Source organism: Budorcas taxicolor, chromosome 3 (assembly GCF_023091745.1).
Source record: "Budorcas taxicolor isolate Tak-1 chromosome 3, Takin1.1, whole genome shotgun sequence".
NCBI lineage: Eukaryota > Metazoa > Chordata > Mammalia > Artiodactyla > Bovidae > Budorcas > Budorcas taxicolor.
Window position 1 is genome coordinate 40,742,361 of NC_068912.1, and position 23,523 is coordinate 40,765,883.

Here is a 23,523-nt window from a genome sequence, read left to right on the forward strand (position 1 = left end):
CATCCAGCATCTAGACTTGCTGATGTATCCTTGCTCTTTTAATTGTTTCTAAATTGCCACTAATCATGAGCAAGCAGAAATGGCTTGAGCTCTAAAGACTTGATAAAGGTAATTATTCTAAGTAGAAAGCCAGTTTTTCTCCCAGTGAAGGGTCTGCTTGCAATAATCATTCTTTTAGCTTGTTCCAACCTAACCAGGGATCAAATTAAATGATATCTGAAATCCTTTGTGATTAAACACAGATTAATGTATGAATAAATAGTTACTTTGTTATTATTTGTTATTTGTGTATTAGATTATGTCCTTTCTACATCAAAATAGTATACTTCTATGTCTTATGAGTAACATAATCTATAACATATTTCTTATGTTAATTATTACTGATGTTTAATCAATGTTACTGTGTAATTGTTTGAACTGGCACTTTTAAAAAAATTATTTTGTTGAAATATAGCTGATTTACAATGTTGTGTTAATTTCTGCTGTACAACAAAGTGATTCAGTTACACACACATATACATTCTTTGTCATGTTTTTTCCATTATAGTTTATCAAGGGATACTGAGTATCAGTTCAGTTCAGTCACTCAGTCATGTCCAACTCTTTGTGACCCCATGGACTGCAGCATGCCAGGCTTCCCTGTCCATCACCAGCTCCTGGAGCTTGCTCAAACTCATGTCCATTGAGTTGGTGATGCCATCCAAACATCTCATCCTCTGTCATCCCCTTCTCTTCCCTCCTTCAATCTTTCCCAGCATCATGGTCTTTCCCAATGAGTCAATTCTTCACATCAGGTGGCCAAAGTATTGGAGTTCGGCTTCAGCATCAGTCCTTCCAATGAATATTCAGGACTGATTTCCTGTAAGATGGACTGGTTTGATCTTGCCATCCAAGGGATTCTCAAGAGTCTTCTCCAACACCACTTTTCAAAAGTATCAGTTCTTCAGTGCTCAACTTTCTTTATAGTCCAGCTTGTGGTTCAGCTGGGAAAGAATCCGCTTGCAATGTGGGAGACCTCGGTTTGATCCATGGGTTGGGAAGATCCCCTGGAGAAGAGAAAGGCTGCCCACTCCAGTGTTCTGGTCTGGAGAATTCCATGGAGTATATAATCACAAAGAGTCAGACACAACTGAGTGACTTTCACTTTCATATTGAGTATAGTTCCCCGTGAATAGGAACTTACTAGTATCATTATGGAAATATACAGTATTTGCTTTTTCAGTGATGTAAATCAATGTATATCAATGAATATAATGATTGCATATGGGCCTATATTATTTTTCTTTTTACTCTGTGCATGCATGTGTGCTAAGTTGCTTCACTCATGTCTGACTCTGCGATCCTATGGATTGTAGCCCTCCAAGCTCCTCTGCCCATGGGATTCTCCAGGCAACAATTCTGGAGTGTGTTGCTATCTCCTTCTCCAAGGGATCTTCCCAATCCAGGGATCGAAACTGTCTCTTACATCTCCTGCATTGGCAGGCAGATTCTTTACCACTAGCGTCACCTGGAATACTCTTTTAGTCTACAAGTAGCAATTTATTATGGCATGCAAAAATTAAATTAATTAGCAACTAATTTAATTGCTAATTTAAAAAGACACACAAGATTAAAAGCTAGATTAAAAAAAATGTGTCTTTGACATATGTTAAATTTGATTTTCATCTATCTTTATATACCATTTTTCTATAAAACATGTTAAAAAGTATTTAGACGTGTGCAATTTATAGATAAAGATTGGTGACTCAAGTTAAGAATCTTATTAGCAGTATATTCCTATGTACAAAGTAAGACTAAATTATTTTTTTGAAAGAAAATATTCTGTTTTTCTATTCGATTAGGGTCCACAAGGAAAACCAGGGCTTGCAGGACTTCCTGGTGCTGATGGGCCTCCTGTAAGTAGTAGTTACCTGGTCATTAAACTTTCCATATTTCATTTTCATAAATAGATTTTACATGTGTTTTAGAAGTGATTGTATGAATTCAGTAATAAAAGCAAATTGAGCCAGTAATTAAACATTGATCTCTCTAAAATTCTATCTAATCATGTAGTTTCCATACTGCAAAATCTTTAAAGAGCTCCCTGTGGTCTTAGGACCACTCTCTGCCAGAATCTCATATTTTCCTACCTCTCACTTTTCTCTTAGTAGGCTCTACATTTTCTATTGCTATACATTTTGTTATGTCCTTTTCTTTTCATAGACAATACTTTTCTATCTTCTCTTCCTTTTCAAAGAACATGTTTCTTGAGAGGCCAGGTGATATTCCTCATCTTTTGTAAGTTTCCTCAGACACCTTACATGAAAATTCATCTGTGTTCAGCGATTCCTTACTTTTCCACAAATATAGCAATGTTTATTATATCTTATCATATAGCAATAAATTATGTACTCATGTGATATCCATGGTTGTTATTTGAAAATCTTTGTTATTTATGCTTCTTTTTTTTCTCTTGAAACTACTTACTCAGAACTAAGGTATAAAAATTTTCATCCTGTTATTGCTTGTTTTCATTGAGTAGATTTGTTGTGGAGCTGTGCATTTTTATTTACCAACTCTCAGTAACTTGATTGAAAACACCATTGGTGTTTATGATGTTGCTGTGTTTTAAATGTCCCATTGATGTTCTTAGTTGCCTTGTAAAGATGTGAGTATAATTATTTAATCAATATGCAAATAGAAGTTAGACTGAAACACTTTTATTTAAGACTAATTGAGACTGGGGTCAAATTGTTCATGAATAATATGCATGTTTTATGTGCTTTTTCCAAACTCTCTCTCAAGTTCATTATGTCATTAGTGAAATTTGCACTTATGAAATTATGAATTATGAAATATAAACTTATGTTTCTTTCCAAATGCTAGTTTCCAATATTATTTAAAATTATATAGAGTGATGGAAAATATTTAATATATTTTGAAACATAAAGAGTAAAACCTCAACATATGGAAAAAAGGAAACAATTTCATATTATATATTACCATTAATATTGAATCTTATCAGTATATATTTTTGACAAATGTAGGGCCATCCTGGAAAAGAAGGCCAGTCTGGAGAAAAAGGTTCTCTGGTATGTCACAAAGTATTATTTAAATGTTCTGTCACCTTATTTCCCAGAGAAAATGCCTTGCTTTGTTCATTTCTATGAGATACATATTTATATATATATTTCTTTGATCATTTAGGGGTATGAATATTAGAAAATAGGTAGTGAAAAATAGTTACTCTCCACCTGTAATATGTATTTACTTTCAAAAGAATGTTTGCTAACATTTAGGTATAAATCATGTCTCTAAAGTAACTTTTAATTTAGGGAATAAAAAAAGATATGTCTTAGTTAGATAACTTTTAATTCTGTATTGGCAATTTAATCAATTAGATCAATTAGACTATCATTCTCAGTTAAAAAAAAATTCCCATGATCAGAAATACATTCACATTCTGCATATATATTATATGTGGAATACATGATCATAAATAATAGTAATGAAATTGGACAAGAACTACTGAATATTGTTAAAATGTTTATGTCAGTTGAATTTGATCTATATTTATTACTTTCTGATAATCTTTACATAAGATGGGAATTGAAAGAGAAACAGTTATCAAAATATCTAAATAAAATGTCAAAATTAAAGCTTATTCAACCTTAATACTTCTTTTGGATTACAGTAGCAGGGTAAGATCTTTTTATTTAGAATTGCTAATTTTAGATTCTTATTAAAATAGTCAGCATTACTATTGTATATTATATATTATTTCCTTTAGATAGAGTAATGAAATGAAGCCAGTTGTGGAATATATATAATTTTGATCATTTTCTTGATGTAAATGCTATAAACAATGCCATTTTTTGGTTAGAAATTATTTATCCTTTTGGTTAATCTATAGCTGTTTTTTATAGACACAAGGACATCAAATTTTTTTCAATCTTAGAAGTTATTAATTATTAATATATGATTATTTATATTACTTCATATATTTATGACATTTATCTTACTTTAACATGAATATATATGTTTGTTCATCATATCTGACTTTAGATACAAATGATAAGCTACCAAATAAATTTTTACCAAAAGTGGAAAAATATCGTCTTCTTAGAGATTATTTGGTAAAACTATAGTATGTGAGTGAGGGACACTTTCAGTGCATTATGTATTTAAATTGCATTGGGTCTTTTACAGGGCCCTCCTGGTCCACAGGGTCCCATTGGCTACCCTGGTCCCCGAGGAGTAAAGGTAAATAATATTATATTTTCCACATTATTTAATTTCAATGTAAAATATTATAGTCATTTAATTCTTCTAATTTATTCCATAGGGAGCAGATGGTGTCAGAGGTCTCAAGGGCTCTAAAGGTGAAAAGGTAAAACATAATTTATTTAGGTGATTTTAATTGCTATTGTGTAAAAAATTAAATTTATTCTACAGATATTTCATTTCTCAAGTATATTGAATGATTACTTATATAGCACACAATGCAAGTCTAATAATTTTGTACTCAGTGTCCTGGAAACTTTAAAAGAAAAGTTTTATATCCTTGGGTGAGGATGAAATTATAGAAGAAAAATAAAGGTATATATCATATATAAAATCAATTCTACTAAAGTTTTTTTTTTACATCTTTAACTTTTCTAAATTATAAGATTGACCGTATGATTGTATTTGTTAAGACTGGATTGGATCTAGTTATATGCATAACAGAGGAATATTTATTCCCTTTTTTCTCTACTAAAATTTTCATTCTTCATAAATTGAAATAAAGTACAAAATAGAAATTAATTGTTGGAAGAAGTCTTTGTATGTGATAATGCATGCATAGCAAAACTTAAATGAGAAGGAAATAAAGAGTAAAACCAGATAAATGTGAATGAAAGAATATGCACTCTTTTAAAGGATGCTTATAATTTAATTTGATGAAGAAAACAAAACTGAGATTTTTTTTTCATTAAATGGGCTCCCTGGTGGGAGAAATGTTTAAGATAAATGTAGACCTCCCACATCCTCAATGATTATGTTGAAATGGAATGACACTACTCAGAACTGGTACTGCATTAATTCTTACTATATTACATTTTATAACACAAAGTACAAAGTGTTAAGGGAATTTCATGAGAAATATATGGAACATACATTTTTATTTCAAGGATAACTGTTTATTCCTACAGTCATAACATTATTAAAAGCACCTTGAATGGATTTGATATCAGTAAGGAATAAATGACAAGAAGGGATGTATTTATTATATATGTTATATTTTATTTCCTGAAAAGAATAAATAGGTAACGTACTGAGATATTGTCAAAGTATGCGACTATATTGTCAAGTCTACTGTGTGAAAATATGTCATGTGTTTTAAATTAACTCAGCTACTTTGATTAGAATCCTAATTCATCTTTATCATCTCAGTTGAACTTCAGGGTATAGTGTCTTACTGAGCTGACAGCAGAGTGATGGCTTAGACAATGTTGAACTTGCAATTATTTGCAAGTAGCCTAGGCGAAAAAAAAAAAAAAAAAAAAATATATATATATATATATATATATAGTCTCAGTTTAGAACTTAGAATCTCAGTTTTTGTTGGTAATACATTTAAATATCAATTCAAATTTTTTCCTGGAATTAGTGCCCACCAAGAATTTTTAGGGAAGGCAGTATTTATATGAAAGGCATATAATTGGAGTGGGAAAGTTGTGAACTTTTTGGAAGGAGGGGTAGTGGCAAATGAAAAGGAAAAGAAAATTATAGATGATGAGATATTTGTGAGAAGAAACATACTCAGGGGAAAAAAATGTATATTGGTTATATGTAGGAAAAATTTGATATTATTGGTTATTTTGAGTGGCATATGGTTTCAGAAGAAACAAGTAGATATATAGAGAAAGAATTAATATTTTTAATTGGGAATTAAACATTCTGATTTCTGATTATAGCACTCATAGCAAAGCTGTAAAGTTAACTTGTAAAGTTAGGTTGCTTACTTTCCCTGAGCATTATTTTAAATCTGTAAAATGAGGACCTCATCCTAAAAAATCTCTAAGATATCAGTTGTACCTTTCATTCCATATCATATATTAACCTAGTAATATATTGTTTACCTAGATTTAGAGAAATTTTGTATAAATTTTAATGGAAACTTTTTATAATAAGAATTCTTCCTATTTTCAAACTTTGTAAAGAACTATGAAATCCTAGTTAATTTTAATGTACACTATTTGTTTTTCTGAATATATATTATAATCAACCATTTATCTCAAAAGAGATGAGGAAGGAAATTGAAACTATTTTCTTTTTACAAATAGCAGTATTAATTAACAAAGCTGAATTACCAAGTTAATGCCCTAACTAGAATAAAATTCTCCACTGTTTAGACTCAGATTTATTCCTCAGTACTTAAGCAACATAACCCAGTCAACCAAGTGGCACAGGTGAATTCCTTTTTCACCTGTTTTCTAAAAGCTGTTTCCTCCAGACTAAGTTCAATGCATGAAACAGGGCACTCAAAGCCAGTGAACTGGGACAACCCTGAGGAATGGGATGGGGAGAGAGGTGGGAGGTGGGTTCAGGATGGAAGACACATGTATACCCATGGTTAATTCATGTCAATGTATGGCAAAAAACACTACAATATTGTAAAGTAATTAGCATCCAATTAAAATAAATGAATTAATTAAAAAATACTAACTAAGATTTGATAATTTAAGGACTGGAAAGCTTAGTAGCTTGAAAGTTCCATTTATTTTAAAAATGTCACTTATTGTAAGGATGTTCTTACTAACTTACTATCTAATTTATTTTTAAATGAATGTATTGAAAACAAAGTTTTGATAGCAGTAGCCTCTACTTCACTATATATTCTCTTAAAATATCTCTCCTTGAAAAAAAATTAAAAACTATTATTTATTTTAGACATAGAGTGCAGTATTTTTTTAAACTGAACTTGCAACTGTGTAATTACCTTTCTCTCTAGGGATCAGGTAATGAAGACACCAGTCAATAGGAATTTAAGTGGTCATTTTCAGCTTTTAAGCCTCTGCTATTGCCCAGCTGCATTCAAGGCACTGTATCAAATTTGATTCCTTTTCCAGGTCTTGGCTTCCCAGGTGGCGCTAGTGGTAAAGAAGCTGCCTGCCAATGCAGGAGACATAAGAAATGCCAGTTGGATCCCTGGGTCAGGAAGATCCCCTAGAGAAGGGAATGGCAACCTACTCCAGTATTCTTGCCTGGAGAATCCATAGACAGAGGAGCCTGGAGTCCATGGGGTCGCAAAGGGACACAACTGAAGCAATTTAGCCTTTAGCGCTTCCGGGTCTAATTCTCATATATCTTTACTAACCTTATATCTTCTGGACCTTAGCATACATTACCAAAGTCACACTGAGGCAAGGATGATTCCAAATTTACATTTAATAAATATCTGTTATATATCATGATTTTGAGGGTCAGAATATGGTAGGCATTGGAGAGCTAGAGGTTAATTAGCCATGATTCCTTTATCCCATGGACAGAGAAGCCTGGTAGGCTACAGTCCATGGGGTGACAGAGTCGGACACCACTGAGCGACTTCACTTTCACTTGTTTTTCAGCATTTAGTAGAAAGAAAGAGACCTGTGATTATTCCCTGTTTCTCAGACAGGATGTAATGTTATATGAACAAATGATGAGTGTGGCGCATAGGACGAAGAGGTTAATTTTAACAGGCAAAGAATGAGGTCATGGAATACCTCATGGCAATGTTAGTCCCTGGGCCCTGTTCTGACTCTTTGCGACCCCACGGACTGTAGCCCACCAGGATCCTCTGACCATGGAATTTTCCAGGCAAGAATCACTGGAGTGAGTTGCCATTCCCTTCTCCAGGGGATCTTCCTGACCCAGGGATCAAAGCCAGGTCTCCTACATTGCAGGCAGATTCTTTACCGCTTCATAGCAGAATCATGAGCTAAATCCTAAAAGATGACGAAAACCTCACCAAGTAGACAGAGAAAGTAAAAGATTTGCAGATGGGTGTGTATGCGGAAGTGGTTAACCAATGCAAGAATTACAAATGGAAATACAGGAAATTCAGCTTTTCTAAAATTCAGTTCCAGTGTGTTAGATGGAAGTAGAAGGGATATTTAAACCAAAGATAAAACTATAGAGGTGAACAAAGCCTCAATCATGAGGGAGATGGCAGCTTATGGTCATCATTAGCACATTGGAATCATTGATTCCAAAAATTGATATGATTAGTTTTGTGTTTTGTAAAGGTCATTTCCACAGCAGGATGTAGAAGTGTAGGTACAAATCTTCCTAGCTTTGTTCTCATGCTTGGCTTGACAGGCCTTTTTCTCAAACTCTGCAAGTCATCCATTCTCCAACTACAAATTAAGGTACCAGCTGCTCTGTGAATTCTCCAAGTACCCTTCTCTCCTCAGCACCACCACTACTGGTACCAGTGCAGTACATCATTATCATTATCCTCATGTCTTTCATCTCTAAACACGCATTCTCCTCCGTCTGAGCCAAAATTAATGCAAATTATTGGTAAAACAAAAACTTCAAATTACTCCACAGTGCTCTGAATAATTGCTCAACTAATGCTATTGAATACATGAATGATTATTCCTTAGGAACTTTTTTTTCTTGAAATTAAGAGACAGTAAAGTTGTTCATGAAGCTGGATATAGTAAAAATGACTAGAAGTATTTTCATAGTCAAAATTTCTCCTCTCTTTGCTAAAGGATGCCCAGTTTTCAGCATCCCTGGTTTGTGCATATGTGCCAATTAGCAATCTCTATTTTTGCATAAAGGATAATATTAATTTGCTTGTTCTTCACCTGAAGAGAGGTTGTAATATAGAGAACAAGTTGAACCAGAACACATTTATCTAAAGCGCAGGAGACAAGATGAATGAGATAAATATATATAGGTATGTATCAGCAAATTAAAGATAAAAACAATTTATTTGGTCATCCAGGGTTCTTGTAAACCAGTTAATTAAATTTTTATTTCTTTGTTCAAATAACATAGGATACATGTTGTTACAAGAGAATGGTTATTTTCTCCATAAGATAGAGAAGATTTAACGAACACATTTGTGAAAACTTTTCTAGTAACTTAGAGTCATTGCTGCTGCTGCTGCTGCTGCTAAGTCACTTCAGTCGTGTCCAACTCTGTGCGACCCCAGAGACGGCAGCCCACCAGGCTCCCCCGTCCCTGGGATTCTCCAGGCAAGAACACTGGAGTGGGTTGCCATTTCCTTCTCCAATGCATGAAAGTGAAAAATAACTTAGAGTCATTAATTATGGGGAAATGAGAGAATACTGGAAATAAAGGTTTAAAATAGGGAAGAGGAAGTTTCACAAGCAAGATTCATATTTCTCAGAACTATTTTTCCTAATTATCAATACTCATAATGTATATAGTCATATTCTAGATTTATCCAAACAATTGATTAAGTACTTGTTTTATTATTTATACTTTTTAGGGTGAAGATGGTTTTCCAGGATTCAAAGGTGACATGGGTCTCAAAGGTGACAGAGTAAGTAAAAAGAAAATCTGCACTAGTACATGCATGTATGGATGTGTGTGTGCTTATTCCTATATAGTTAAATACTGCAAACAGAGAATAAATCAAATGTTTGTGCTACCTGAGACATTTTTTACTTCTATTTTTATCTGAAGATTACATGTCTTAATTTCTGTGGAAATAAAATAGTATTAGTTATTTTTTGGATGCTATGCTAAATATATGTCCCATAGCATATCTACACATGCATAGTTATATATATATATATGTATAAATACACAAAATATATATTATATATGGTGTTACTGTTTACAGATATTTTATAAATTGATGATCAAATTGCTTTATATAATTAATTCAATAGATTTGTTTTAAATCTTGTTCATATATAATGAGCTATGCCTCCTGGAGACTATATCTGCATCTTTCATGAATTTTCACTTTATAGTTGTCTTGAATTTTTGAGTATCAATATAGTACACCATTTTTCTGTTAGTGAGTATCTTGAAAACAAAAAATTGTCACCTTAAGTAAATTAAATGGTTTATTGGGAAATTTTGTTTTATAACTAGCATAATAGTATCTAATGAATGGAATAAAAAAGGCATGGTATAGAATACCGATTTTCTTAAAATGCATATAAAGCCTGTGTCTGGGATGGGAGCAATAGCATACACATTTAGAACCTAATACCTTAAATGTGAAAATAAAGTTTAAAGTCAGATGAGATATTTTTCTTATGTTCCAATCAGTGATTTCCAAAGTTGCTATCATCTGGGAGGAAAAACTATTTTCCCTCTTACCCTGATAGAGTCTCAGACTGGAGCCCTCTAAAATTACAGAATGACAGAAGACAGATTAATAAGAGATAAGCAAACAGAAGTTTGTCTTGTGTATCATGATTATACATGGGAACACTAAGTGATGAGTAATTGAAGTGTGATTAGAACTTGTGATTGTATATCATTTTAGCAAAGGAACAATAAATTTTGAAGAGGAAAGGACTTTGAGTTTCTAGTGCTTTAAATTGTGGGAAGGCAGATAAATGGAAACTGTTAATGTTATATAAAGGCTAGTTGGAAAGTTTGCTGTATAGATATATTCCTCTGGTGTATAGATATATTCTTCTGGCTCTAGACTAGTAAGGGTCTAGTTACCTCTAGTGACTAATTTTTGTCTTTTCTGATAGAGGGGGTAGGAAAAACACCTTTGCAAATTTGTTCCCTGCTTTTAAGCAAGTACAGGGTGGGTAGATCACTTTTTTTTTAATCTGCTTCTTCTCACTTGCCTTCAGTTCAAAATAATCCTTATGCCAAAGTGGCATATTTTGGGGTAGCATATATTGCCAACCTATAGTATCTAATTTTGATTCTTATTTTCTCTCTCTCTCTGTGACTCAGTGTATTAAAATTAATTTAGTGTGATACATGGTAGCATAGGACTTCTGTAGCTTTTCAAATGTCAGACTGTATTGTTTATGTACTAATTGAAAGATTGATAAAGTCAAAGACTTTCCGTCCTCTTTGTCATATATGTGAGTAAACAAACCGAGAGTTGAAGAATATAACTTTCTGATGAACTATAATTTCTGCCATTCAGTCTCAAAGATATTTTAAGTTACAAGAATGCTCTTACTTTGTTATCAGGGAGAAGTTGGTCAAGTAGGTCCAAGAGGAGAGGATGGCCCTGAAGGCCCCAAAGGTCGAGCTGGTCCAACTGGAGACCCCGGTCCTCCTGGTCAAGCAGGAGAGAAGGTGAGTGAACAACTTTAAATTTACAGGTCCTCTTGTACGTGATGTTTGATTGTGATTTTAGGGTGATTTTAATCACTCACGATATAAATCAAGAGTTTTATCGAGTTTCAATTTTTTGAATTTCAATTTCATATGCATATGCTACTTAGAAGTATAATCAGGAGACGGGCGCATTCTTCCTCTTCTACACTTCCTTGTTTCCTAGTCTCTTCTCCCATTGGCCATGTAGCATCAGCCACTCTTAACACTCTTCTATATTAAAAGTGCAGAATCTGCATGTGATTAATGAAGGATGAAAGAATCAATGAAAGGTGGCCAACTTATTGTTTTGGAGCAAGTTGAATCACCTTTGGCCCGAAAACCAAAATGTTCTTTTCTCAATCTTTCCTCATAAGCATGTATTTTTACATGATACGTGTTTCAAAAGATACTGATATTCAGGCCATACTTTAAGAAGTTTTAATTTTAATCCAGTTTAACTCAGGCATCACCATGTTTTAAAAGTTCCTAAATAATACTAATTTATTGCTTTCACAGCCACTAAGCTATATGCATATGTCAAAAATATTTGTGGCTGTTACATTTAGATATATTAGGCAACATTAAAATTATGCCTTCATAGAATGTTTAGTGATATTGTAAACATCTTATAGGGCTTCCCTGGTGGCTCAGATGTTAAAGAATCTGCCTACAATGAAGGAAACCCCTGTTCCATCCCTGGGTCAGGAAGATCCACTGGAGAAGGGAATGGCAACCCCCTCCAGTAATGAACCTGAAGTTAAATTAAGTAAAACTAGAAATATTGATGATAAGTGCTATCCAGTTATGTACACTGAAGGAAATATAAATAATACTTGTCTCTTGGTATAAATCAAACTATTCCTTTTTTTGTAAGTATGTCTAGTCTCCAATTTTTTATATTGAGCATATCATCATTCTATAAATAGGAAAATAGCATGCTGTATAAGAAAATTGTTGTCTCTGCCCTTTACCATCTTGTTCCAGAAAAAAAAAAGGGATTATATAGATATTGTGACTAGACAAATAAAAAATCATTTTCTCTTGTTATCATGAGTCATTTCTACAGTTTCAGACTCCTGGTTGCTGTTTGTAAATGGATAAATAATGTCATCGTGTTTAAGCAACAGAGGGAAAAGATGGGGTTCAGGGCATACGGGCTTACAAGACCTATGAACCTTCTGCTTAAAGTGCTCATTTGCCAATAGTTTAAGGATATTCTAGGACCTTCCTCTTTTTGCAACCCCACTGTATTCTGTGTAAGTTGGTCCCACAAACTGTTCTGAGGCATCAGAACTTTACTTCCCAATTATTCATCTTTAGCATTTCATTAGTATTTTCTCTTTTATTGAAGTTGCCTATCACTGTACTGAAAATACAATTTTTCTGTCTGGATTTATTTTTAAATGATTCTAAAATGAATGAATTTGCATTCTAATGTAGTAACATAGACTACAAAAGTTTTCTGATCATAATTAAGAGAATTTCATTAACCTTGAAATCAGTAGCATAAAGCAAGGTGTGACAACTTACTGTGTCCAAGGTGGCATCATTATGAGTATGCTTCTTAAGGCTTGTTTGAATATTTTTCATGTGAAGACCGCTTACCTATGTGAAATTGATCTTGAATCAGACAACTCTTTAGTTCAATATAAGATAGTGAAAGTGAAAGTCGCTCAGTTATGTCTGACCCTTTGTGACTCCATGGACTATATAGTGCATGGAATTCTCCAGGCCAGAATATTGGAATGGGTAGCCTTTCCCTTCACCAGGGGATCTTCACAACCCAGGAATTGAACCTAGGACTCCTGCATTGTAAGCAATTTCTTTACTAGCTGAGCTATCAGGGAACCCCTATCTATAATAACAAAATCATAAACTCTATTCCTAATTTCTTGCCTTGCTTCATCCAGTAAAATATTTATTTTTGTTCATAAAGCCTCCTCATCTTTTAAAGTTTTATAGATAGTAATTTGGACTTGTTTATGTTTTTGTTCTTATTTATTTTGAATGCACATAAGAAATAATGATACTACTTGTCTGTTAATGTTTAAGATTTTGATAAATATTTTATATCTTAAACATACTTTCTCAAGATCTTAAGGAAATTGTCTCAGTCAAATTTCACAAACATATTTTATTCAATCCACTTATTTTAATTTTATTTTCTTTCTATCCAAATTTTTAAATTAATGCTTTGTTCAGGGGGTCAATTTTGTTAGGTTAGCATTTTAAACCTTTTAGCATATGCTATATGTCTTTGGACTTCACAGTAATTTATCATTATCAGCACTTTCAAACTGAGTGGTAATTTTATTGCACTGGAAGAAAATAGCTACACACTCAAGTTTCCACCTGTAGGAATTAACAGTCCACAAAAATCATTATTTAGCTATGTCTCTCAATATTTGGTATTTATTAACTCAATTTATTCAGATATTTGAATAAAAGAAGAAACTTTGCTCAAAAATTAAGTTAAATTTCTTAATATAGTTATTTAAGCCTTCCTTTAGTAAAAAAAGTTAACTTATGATTGCTTACTTTCTATTTACAGTGAGAAATTAAATAATTTTTTCAAATAGATTACCTTTAGTTGAAATGGCAAAACCTACATGCAGTTCTAACTACAGCCATTCATTTTAAATAGTATTTAATTTTGATAAAATTTAGGTGAATTCTTTCATTCACAAACAGTCCTAGAATTATCTTTACTCAGGGCTCTATGTCAGGGTTTCCCTGGTAGCTCATCTGGTAAAGAATCTGCCTGCAATGCGGGAGACCTGGGCTCGATTTCTGGGTTGGGAAGCTTCCCTGGAGAAGGGAATGGCTACCCACTCCAGTATTCTGGCCTGGAGAATTCCATGGACTGTATAGTCCATGGGGTCGTAGAGTCGGACACGACTGAGTGACTTTCACTATGTCCTTAAGGAAGACACTGTCACTTAGGAGCTTAAGTTATTGAACATCATAGCATTAGTAACATTTTTTTCCTGTTCAAATTAAGAAATGTAATGAAAGTAAAAAATGGAAAAACTTGCAAATCTTCCTTTTATGTGCTCTAATAGACTGAATTCTATTTTTGAAGTGATTATTATTATTATTTTAACTTTAGGGGAAACTTGGTGTTCCAGGATTACCCGGATATCCAGGAAGACAAGGTCCAAAGGTAAAACAATTAGCTTGATTTTTATAGCTTGTTTATTAGCATTTTGTCGATACATTTAACATTAATCATCTACGGTTACATTTCAGTTTGTTATGTAGAGATGATGAATCCTTAAAATATAATCTTACAAGAGAAAGTCAGATGCATTTATGTTCAGCAGAGAGTTCAGAGAGCTTATGTGATTTTGGACTGGAGTATTTCAGAGACAGAGGAAGTCATAGTCAGCCAATTCCTTGTAATTGGAATAAGGTCTATTCCAAGGCAGCATTTAATTAATAGATCTAGAAGTTTTAAGTATATGACCAGTGATGGGTAATAGCTTTTGATTTCCTGTCTAGTTCCCTAAAGGTTTGAATTACCATTTAATATTTTTTTTAAGAGAAAGAATGGCTCTTCTTTCATCCTCTTTATTTTCTCTTATTTCCACAGAATCACTTTCCTAGGGCTACTGTAACAAATCACCACAAACTTGGTTATTTAAACAATGGAAGTTGATTTTCTTACACTTTTGAAGGCCAGAAATCTAAAATTGAGGTGTCAGCAAGCCCATACTCCCTCCAGAAGCCCTGTGGGAAAATCTATCCTGACTTCTTCCATCTTCCTATGGCCCTAGGCATTTTTTGGCTTGTGTGCAATCTCCAACCTCTTCTTCACGTGGCCTTTTTTTCTGTGTCCTTATCTTCTCTTCTTCTTATAAAGGTACTTTCCATTGGATATAAAGACCACCTGAATAATTCAGGATGATCTAATTTCAAGATCCTGAACTAAATTATATCTATGAAGACCCCTTTCTTCCAAATAAAGTAATATTCACAAATTCCAGAATAGTTGGATATTTGATGTGTCTTTGGAGGGGAGTACTACTCAACTCATGCACTCAATGTACTGAGATTCTATTTTTGACTATGTGAAATATACATATTTTAAGCAAAAAAGTGTTTTAAAAATATGTGTTTACCTAGCACTAATTTTCCTCAAGCTCATTATAGAACTTTGTTAAGGATTCTTTTGATTGATTGACTAGTTATATTAAATGGTTAAATGATTTCATATATAAATTTTGCTTATTAATATAAAGGTAGTTACATGCACATGAGATTATCTATATCTATCTACTATCTATCTATGTTTGTCATCTATCTATCCCTGTTTGATTTGTTAATGTTTGACAGATATATAATGTAAGGATACATCCTGCTTGGGTATAATAATACCCAAACATATATTTATTAATGTTTCACAGATAATCAATGGGAGACAAAAATATCCTACCTTCTGACAAATGTGAATTTCATGCACTTGTGACTCATTATCATGTGATAACAGTACTTTAGGCTTGCCATACAGTTTTGCCCTATTAGTTGGCTTTCTAGAATATTTCCTTGTATTCTAGGAGGTAATGGAGTCCTTCTAAAGAAAGATGCATTTAATCTGTGATTTAAAAAATAATACAAGCATTAATTAGTAATTTTTACCTTTTAAATATTGTCTCTAATACCCTATTCTGTTACTTAGCTATCTTCCTTTTGGATGTCAAGCATTTTTACAAGTGCTTTGAGTAAAAGAAGATATTTGCTTTATAAAATACAACTTTAAACTATTCTTAACTTATTGGGTAAATTTTCTATCTAAATTGAATTGCAATTGTGGTTTTGTTTTGATTTAAAAACAGAAATCTGTTTTTACATTTACATGAATGAGTATAGTTTTCTATTAAGGGTTTATTTGACATTCTTATATTTTTCTGTTTTTCCTAAGTCAGTACTATGTTCAATAATCATTCAGTTCTTTAGTAACAAAATGGACCAGAATGACTAAAGAGAAATGCATCTTCCTCGAGGAATCAAACATTGCATTTTTACCTTTTAACCTAAATGTCTGAAATTTTGGTCATTATCTTTATCTTTTACTTTTCTTCCTAACTTTTTTCTATGATCAAAATCATTTATGTTTCTCAGTTCTTAAATAAAAAATGATGGATACATCAAAAATCAAAGATAAGGTCACATCCTTTCCTATGTGGAAGCCAGTGAATTTTGAATAGGCTTAAGACTTTATTATACTAAATATGAAACTAGACTACTAATCCCTTTCAAGCAATATAAGGACTATAATTAGGCTTCCCTGGTGACTCAGATGGTAAAGAATCTGCTTGCAATGTGGGGACCTGGGTTTGGTCCCTGGGTTGGTAAGATCCCCTGGAGAAGGGAACAACTACCCACTCCAGTATGCTGGCCAGGAGAATTACATGGACCAAGGAGCCTGGCAGACTACAGTCATGGGGTCGCCAAGAGTCAGACATGACTGAGCGATTTTCCCTTTCACTAAAACTTGGCTGCTAATTTTCAAGCAATATAAGGACTATAATTAGACAATATAATTTATGTAATATCTTACTTACTAGAAATGTAAACCATAATGGGTTTTTAAAAGATGTACCATTATATGTTGTATCAAAAGATAGCTATTTCAAAAAGTAAAAACTATTTTCAGATAGAATTAGTTTATATTTAAAAATAGCATTTAAACTAATTTTAAAAGTTTATTCACCAAAAGAGCTGATTTTGCTATTAACCATTGACTTTTTGGCCTTTTGTTGGCTGTTTATTTTTTCCACTTAAAAGCAGACGTCTTTTCATGGAAATTGTATATTTTTGGTGATAATTTTTACATGCAAAAAAGAGAAAAATATGCCCATATATTACAAATTGTTTAGCTGGTGGATTAGACATTTTTGTCTATTTCCCATAAATTTCTTAGAGCAGAAACTATGTAAGAAAATAAATCTATTAAACACAAAATTGATACATAAGAGCCATTTGTTCAAATGAAGTCTCTATAAATGTATTTCTCTTCTACTCAGGACAGATGAATATTTGTCCTTAAATTGAATTTGATAGAAATGAATTACTTCCATATTGAATTATACCACTTGTCAATGTCCTAGAGTATTCACATTGTAATACTCTACCAGATATAACTATATGATTCTCTGTAGAGACTTAGCAGAGCAGCAGCAGCAGCAGAGATAGAGAAAAGGCTTTTGAAAGCCTTTCAAAAATGTAATTTGCAGACATTTTCCCCCATTATGTGCGCATCCAGTTCAGTTCAGTCGCTCAGTCATGTCCGACTCTGCGACCTCATGAATCGCAGCATGCCAGGCCTCCCTGTCCATCACCAACTCGTGGAGTTCACTCAGACTCACGTACATCAAGTCCGTGATGCCATCCAGCCATCTCATCCTCTGTCGTCCCCGTCTCCTCCTGCCCCCAATCCCTCCCAGCATCAGAGTCTTTTCCAATGAGTCAACTCTTCGCATGAGGTGGCCAAAGTACTGGAGTTTCAGCTTTGGCATCATTCCTTCCAAAGAAATCCCAGGGCTGATCTCCTTCAGAATGGACTGGTTCGATCTCCTTGCAGTCCAAGGGACTCTCAAGAGTCTTCTCCAACACCACAGTTCAAAAGCATCAATTCTTCAACTCTCAGCTTTCTTCACAGTCCAACTCTCACATCCATACATGACCGCTGGAAAAACCGTAGCCTTGACTAGGCGGACCTTTGTTGGCAAAGTAATGTCTCTGCTTTTGAATATGCTATCTAGGTTGGTCATAACTTTTCTTCCAAGGAGTAAGCGTCTTTTAATTTCATGGCTGCAGTGATTTTGGAGCCCCCAAAAATAAAGTCTGATACTGTTTCCACTGTTTCCCCATCTATTTCCCATGAAGTTATGGGACCGGATGCCATGATCTTCGTTTTCTGAATGTTGAGCTTTAGGCCAACTTTCTCACGCTCCTCTTTCACTTTCATCAAGAGGCTTTTTAGTTCCTCATCACTTTATGCCATAAGGGTGGTGTCTTCTGCATATCTGAGGTTATCGATATTTCTCCCGGCAATCTTGATTCCAGCTTGTGCTTCTTCCAGCCCAGCATTTCTCATGATGTACTCTGCATATAAGTTAAATAAGCAGGGTGACAATATACAGGCTTGTCGTACTCCTTTTCCCATTTGGAACCAGTCTGTTGTTCCATGTCCAGTTCTAACTGTTGCTTCCTGACCTTCATATAGGTTTCTCGAGAGCAAACCATTCAATATCACATTAATCCAGTAATGCTGAAGAAGAATGTGAGCATTACATGTTCTAATAATTGTCCTCAGGTTGATCACGTAGTGGTCTCTATAAATGAATTATAATATGTTGCTAAATGGGTCCTAATAGGAAGCTTAGCAGTTCTTACTAAGCTTTGTCTATCAACTGCCATAAGCCTTCACATACAAACTTCCTGATTTGTGGAGGAAATATAAATTGATAACACCTATTCTGTATGTATCACCTGGAGAAATTGTTAAAAATGAAAATTCCTGGACCTAATTGCCTGCAGTAGGATTTGACAGTCCCTTCTTTTAGCAGTCACTCTAAACTATTCTGACACAGAGAAGACATTTATCACTGAGAGAAGTATTACTTTAGGTTAGTTCATTCCAAATGAATGTGCACTGAAATAGAAAACAAATTTATTGTTACCAAAATGAGAGAATTGGGGGAAACAAATTAGGAGTTTGGGATTAAGAGATACACACTACTGTATATAAAATAGATAAACAATAAGGACCTACTATATAGCACAGGGAACTATATTAAATATCTTGTAATAACTTTTAATGGAAAAAAAATCTGAGTGAAGAATATATATTTGTGTGTGTGTGTGTGTATAACTGATCAACATTATTGTACACCTGAACCTAATAGAAGAAGAAAGAAAAACAAAACCAAAAGATGTATTCAAGTCAAAGAAGGCTTTGTTTTACCTTCATTGATGCATGGGAAAGTGTGTAAAATCTGCATGTCTACTATTCTTTGCTAGACGTTTTATACATTATTGCATTTAATCCATACACTGGTCTGAATAGGAAAAGTGAGTGCTTGGAAGCCGCCTCCCCCACCCACCAATCTGAGGGTCTAATAGCTATTAGTAAGTTGAAGAGAAAGGATTGAACCCTAATCTGCTTTATTTCATGATACAATAATGAGGCAAACCAATCAAAATCATGTTTGAAGGAATCTCTTAGTAGATGAAGATCTGGACATATGTACAAGGTAAAATGGAATTATATTCCATTTGTAAAAGGTAACTGTGGATTAAATTACATACTGCTTTTATAGGACTTATACATCCTTAAATAATCCTTATTTAATGTTATCTATTATTATTTTTATACTTTGCTTTCCTTCAGTTCTATATCCTACAAGTGTCAAAGTACCTATAAGAGGCAGATGATCTCATTTTACTGAAGAAAAAGCTACACTCAAAGGGGATAAGTGATGTACTCAATTTACTTACATGATTGTATGACAAACATAAGTCTTGAATTCATGTGTTTGGAATCCCCATAACAGATTTTAATGCTGGACAGTCTGACTTAGACTCTCAGCTGTATCTAACCATATTTAAACATCAAACAGAAAAGGGGGAAGATTTTTAATCTTTATGATTTTATCCAGTTCCAAAGGTACAAAATACTCAACTAAAAAGTGATAAGTATACTACAAGAATACAATAATGTTAATTCAGAAAAACATTTTCTAAAACTCCTATTTTACTATTTGATTATTCATGCTTGTGAAAAACAAAGTTTTTCTTCTGAGTTGAAGCAAATATGTAGAATTATAAGTCAAAATTTATATTATATGAAATGTCCTTTAATTGCTATTTTTTAGTATGAAAAATGATATATTTGATTAATTTCCTTAAAGTTGAAAACTAAGATGTGTTATCAATTCATGTTTTCAATGCTTTCAGGATTTCAGGTGTCACTGTAAGTTCATTTTTCAGTATATGAATAAAGGTTGTATGATATCGTAAAGTTATATTTTTGATTTGCATGCTACCCACTTATGAGAACCACTGTATTTTAAAAGACTTTCAGCTTGTTGCTGAAATGTTAATTAATATATTCATTGTTTACTATTTTTATTTTTGTAGGGTTCCACTGGATTTCCTGGGTTTCCAGGTGCCAATGGAGAGAAAGGTGCCCGGGTATGATATACGAGTATACTGTTCTGGACTAATATAAGTGTTCTTGCATGGGAACCTATCTCTCAGACCCAGACTCGCAATTCATTGTGTTATACTGTATACTGAAGCTGTTTGAACTGTTTTTGACAGGGCGTAGCTGGCAAACCGGGCCCTCGGGGTCAGCGTGGTCCAACGGTAAGGGCCTTGATTTAAAATGGTGATTTTCATTTTGGATTTAACTTCCCAAAATAATTTGCTTCAAAAAAGAAAAGTGATCCTGTGCCGTTTTGATCTAATTGGAGCTAGATCAATTCATCTTTGCTCTTACATGCAGGGACCTCGAGGTTCCAGAGGAGCAAGAGGTCCTACTGGGAAACCAGGTCCAAAGGTACTGTCAGAGCTTGTTCCATTTGGGCTTGTCTGTAGGTTCCTCTTCCAGAGGATGGCTGTTACTGGAAGGAGTCAAAACTGATTTCTTTCTGTTTTTGTGTTATTTTTCTCAGGGCACTTCAGGTGGTGATGGCCCTCCTGGCCCTCCTGGTGAAAGAGTAAGTACAATAGTTACATCATATAAATGTTTATATTTACAAGTGTTTAAATTTCTGGGAAAAGTTACATGTGTTTGCAAATACATGTATGCAGTCATCCACAAAACACCAGAGTTTTAAAGTTCCTGTTCTTTAATATGTGTGTGTGTGCTAAGTCATGTTGCTCATGTCCGACTCTTTGTGACCCTATGGACTGTAGCCCACCAGGCTCCTCTGTCCATAGGATTCTCCAGGCAAGAATACTGGAGTAGATTGCCATGTCTTTCTCCAGGAGATTTTCTTGATCCAGGGATTGAATTTGTGTCTTATGAGTCTCTTGCATTGGCAGCTAGGTTACTACCAGCACCACGTGGGAAGCCCATTTTTTAATTTACTTCCCTAAAAAATCTTCATCACTTAAGTGCTACTATTTTTGTTATAGAAGTGAGAGAAATTATATGTGTAACTGGCCTATGATATCAACTCTTAAACTCAAACCAAAATCTTGTATTTCTTTTAAATATGTACATAACACCTATACCTTCTCCTCCCCCGCTCTTGCTTTCCATACTGACACTTTGTTCCTGGAGCTGGCAGTAGCATTATGCTGGTAACATGCAAGCTTCCAGTAGCCATTAAGTCATAATCGATAAACATTCAAATCAAGATAAAGCATCTATTCCAGTAAATAGGAAAACTATTTAGTAAGCTGATTTTTCAATTGATATAAAATAAAGCTAAATATACATAAGTAAGCACGCTCTTTGTTTGTTTGGCAAACTATAGCATTTTTGCAGCCAGATTTTAAAAGCTATCCTCTTGAAAGAATTTAAAATATTCTGCATTACTATCAAAAAAATTAATATTATATAATTTTAATTATACCTTTTATATTATAAAATATAAAATTTATATTATATATTCATATTATAAAATTATACATTTTATATTATTGAAATTTATAATAGGTATTTCAAAAAAGTAACACAGAAATACCCTCTGATATATAACTTAAAACTGAGAATAGGTCATTTTTTAAAAAATAAACTTTCCGTTTGTGACAGAAATGTCAGTGTATAAGACCCAAGAATAAACATTAAATTACTTTTGTTTCAGGGCTTTGGATCAAGTTTAATTAAGTTTCTATTAAATATTTCTCACTGTTGATGAGCTATTTCCAAATTAAGTTTATCCTATACATTTGACTTCATAAATGATATACACATTTTAAATATTTTGTATTAGTCATCTTAATTGGAATATATATTGGAATTAATTTAAATTAATTAAAATGCCTGAATCATTAACTGAAATAGAACCAGTAGAGCCATTTAACAAACTGTAGCATAGCTAAGAGTTTTGTCTTTAAAGCACAAACTATTCTATTTACATGTTTTATTATACATTCCAAAATCTCAGTATCAGCTATAAATCTTCATGATTTTATTTTGGAACACAACAGTGTAACCCAAGAACATGATCACTTGTGATTGTGAAGACATTTTGAGAATGGGAAAAGCATATTTTGAGGATCAAAGTAAAGTGAGTGTTAGTCGCTCTGTTGAATCTGACTCTTTGTGACCCCATGGGCTGTAGCCTGTCATGCTCCTCTGTGGGATCCTCCAGGCAAGAATACCGGAGTGGGTTGCCATTCCTTTCTCCAGGATATTTTCCTGACCAAGGGATTGAACCTGGGTCTCCAACATTGCAGGCAGATTCTTTACCATCTAAGCTGCCAGGGCAGCTCAAAGTAAGGGTTGGTTTTTTAAAAAAAAAATTTTTTTTAAGTATGCTCGAAACCATTTCCAAGAAACATTTATACATGTTTTAAATATACAAAATGTATTTCTTGCATTCTGTGTAGTTTATCAGACATTTTCTCTATAATATACCATTTTCTCAAAGAATTTTAAGTATCATGAACTATTTGTTATGTCTTAGGCACGCAGTTTAAGAACAATAAAAATAATATCACAGAAATGTTCTCTTCTGTATATATGATTTGGGAAGTTCAAGGAGAGAGTTTTGTAGTACCATTGAATTAGAAATGAAAAATACCTATATTCGCCCATTATAATGACCTTCTTTAACAATATATTTATGTATATATATGCGATTCACGGGGTCACAAAGAGTCAGACATGACTGAGCAACTGGACTGAACTGAACTGATGCATATATACTTATATGCACTCATTAGGATATTCTGCAAGTTAAATATGATCCCTCATACTCATGATTTGCAGAGCATGAGTGCCTACCATTAAGGTCTTAGTTAATATAGTTTTTACTTTGGTCTAAAATGAGAAATTTTAGCAAAAATAAAACAGAATAAAAGCAAAAAATGAACATACTGAAATAAATTGAATTTTGCATAAACAATGGATAATTTGTGGCATAAGTATTTCTTTTTCAATATTTGGGACATAGTAAAGTTATTTTCATCTTATCTACAGAAGAAGCTTATACATGAATAAAATGAGATAGCAATATCCTTAAAAACAAATACATTTTAAATATAGAGATTAGTAAA

General features: G+C 33.3%; 1 protein-coding gene across 1 annotated transcript in view; it reads left to right on the plus strand.

Annotated features, from left to right (window-relative positions):
- COL11A1 (collagen type XI alpha 1 chain) overlaps positions 1-23,523 on the plus strand; it is a 222,042-nt gene that overhangs the window by 108,502 nt on the left and 90,017 nt on the right. The window contains exons 25-35 of the mRNA XM_052638265.1: positions 1,842-1,895; positions 3,027-3,071; positions 4,189-4,242; positions 4,325-4,369; positions 9,470-9,523; positions 11,158-11,265; positions 14,396-14,449; positions 20,431-20,484; positions 20,614-20,658; positions 20,798-20,851; positions 20,967-21,011. Of these exons, the coding sequence (XP_052494225.1) occupies positions 1,842-1,895; positions 3,027-3,071; positions 4,189-4,242; positions 4,325-4,369; positions 9,470-9,523; positions 11,158-11,265; positions 14,396-14,449; positions 20,431-20,484; positions 20,614-20,658; positions 20,798-20,851; positions 20,967-21,011 (612 nt within the window). The remainder of the gene's footprint in view (positions 1-1,841; positions 1,896-3,026; positions 3,072-4,188; positions 4,243-4,324; positions 4,370-9,469; positions 9,524-11,157; positions 11,266-14,395; positions 14,450-20,430; positions 20,485-20,613; positions 20,659-20,797; positions 20,852-20,966; positions 21,012-23,523) is intronic.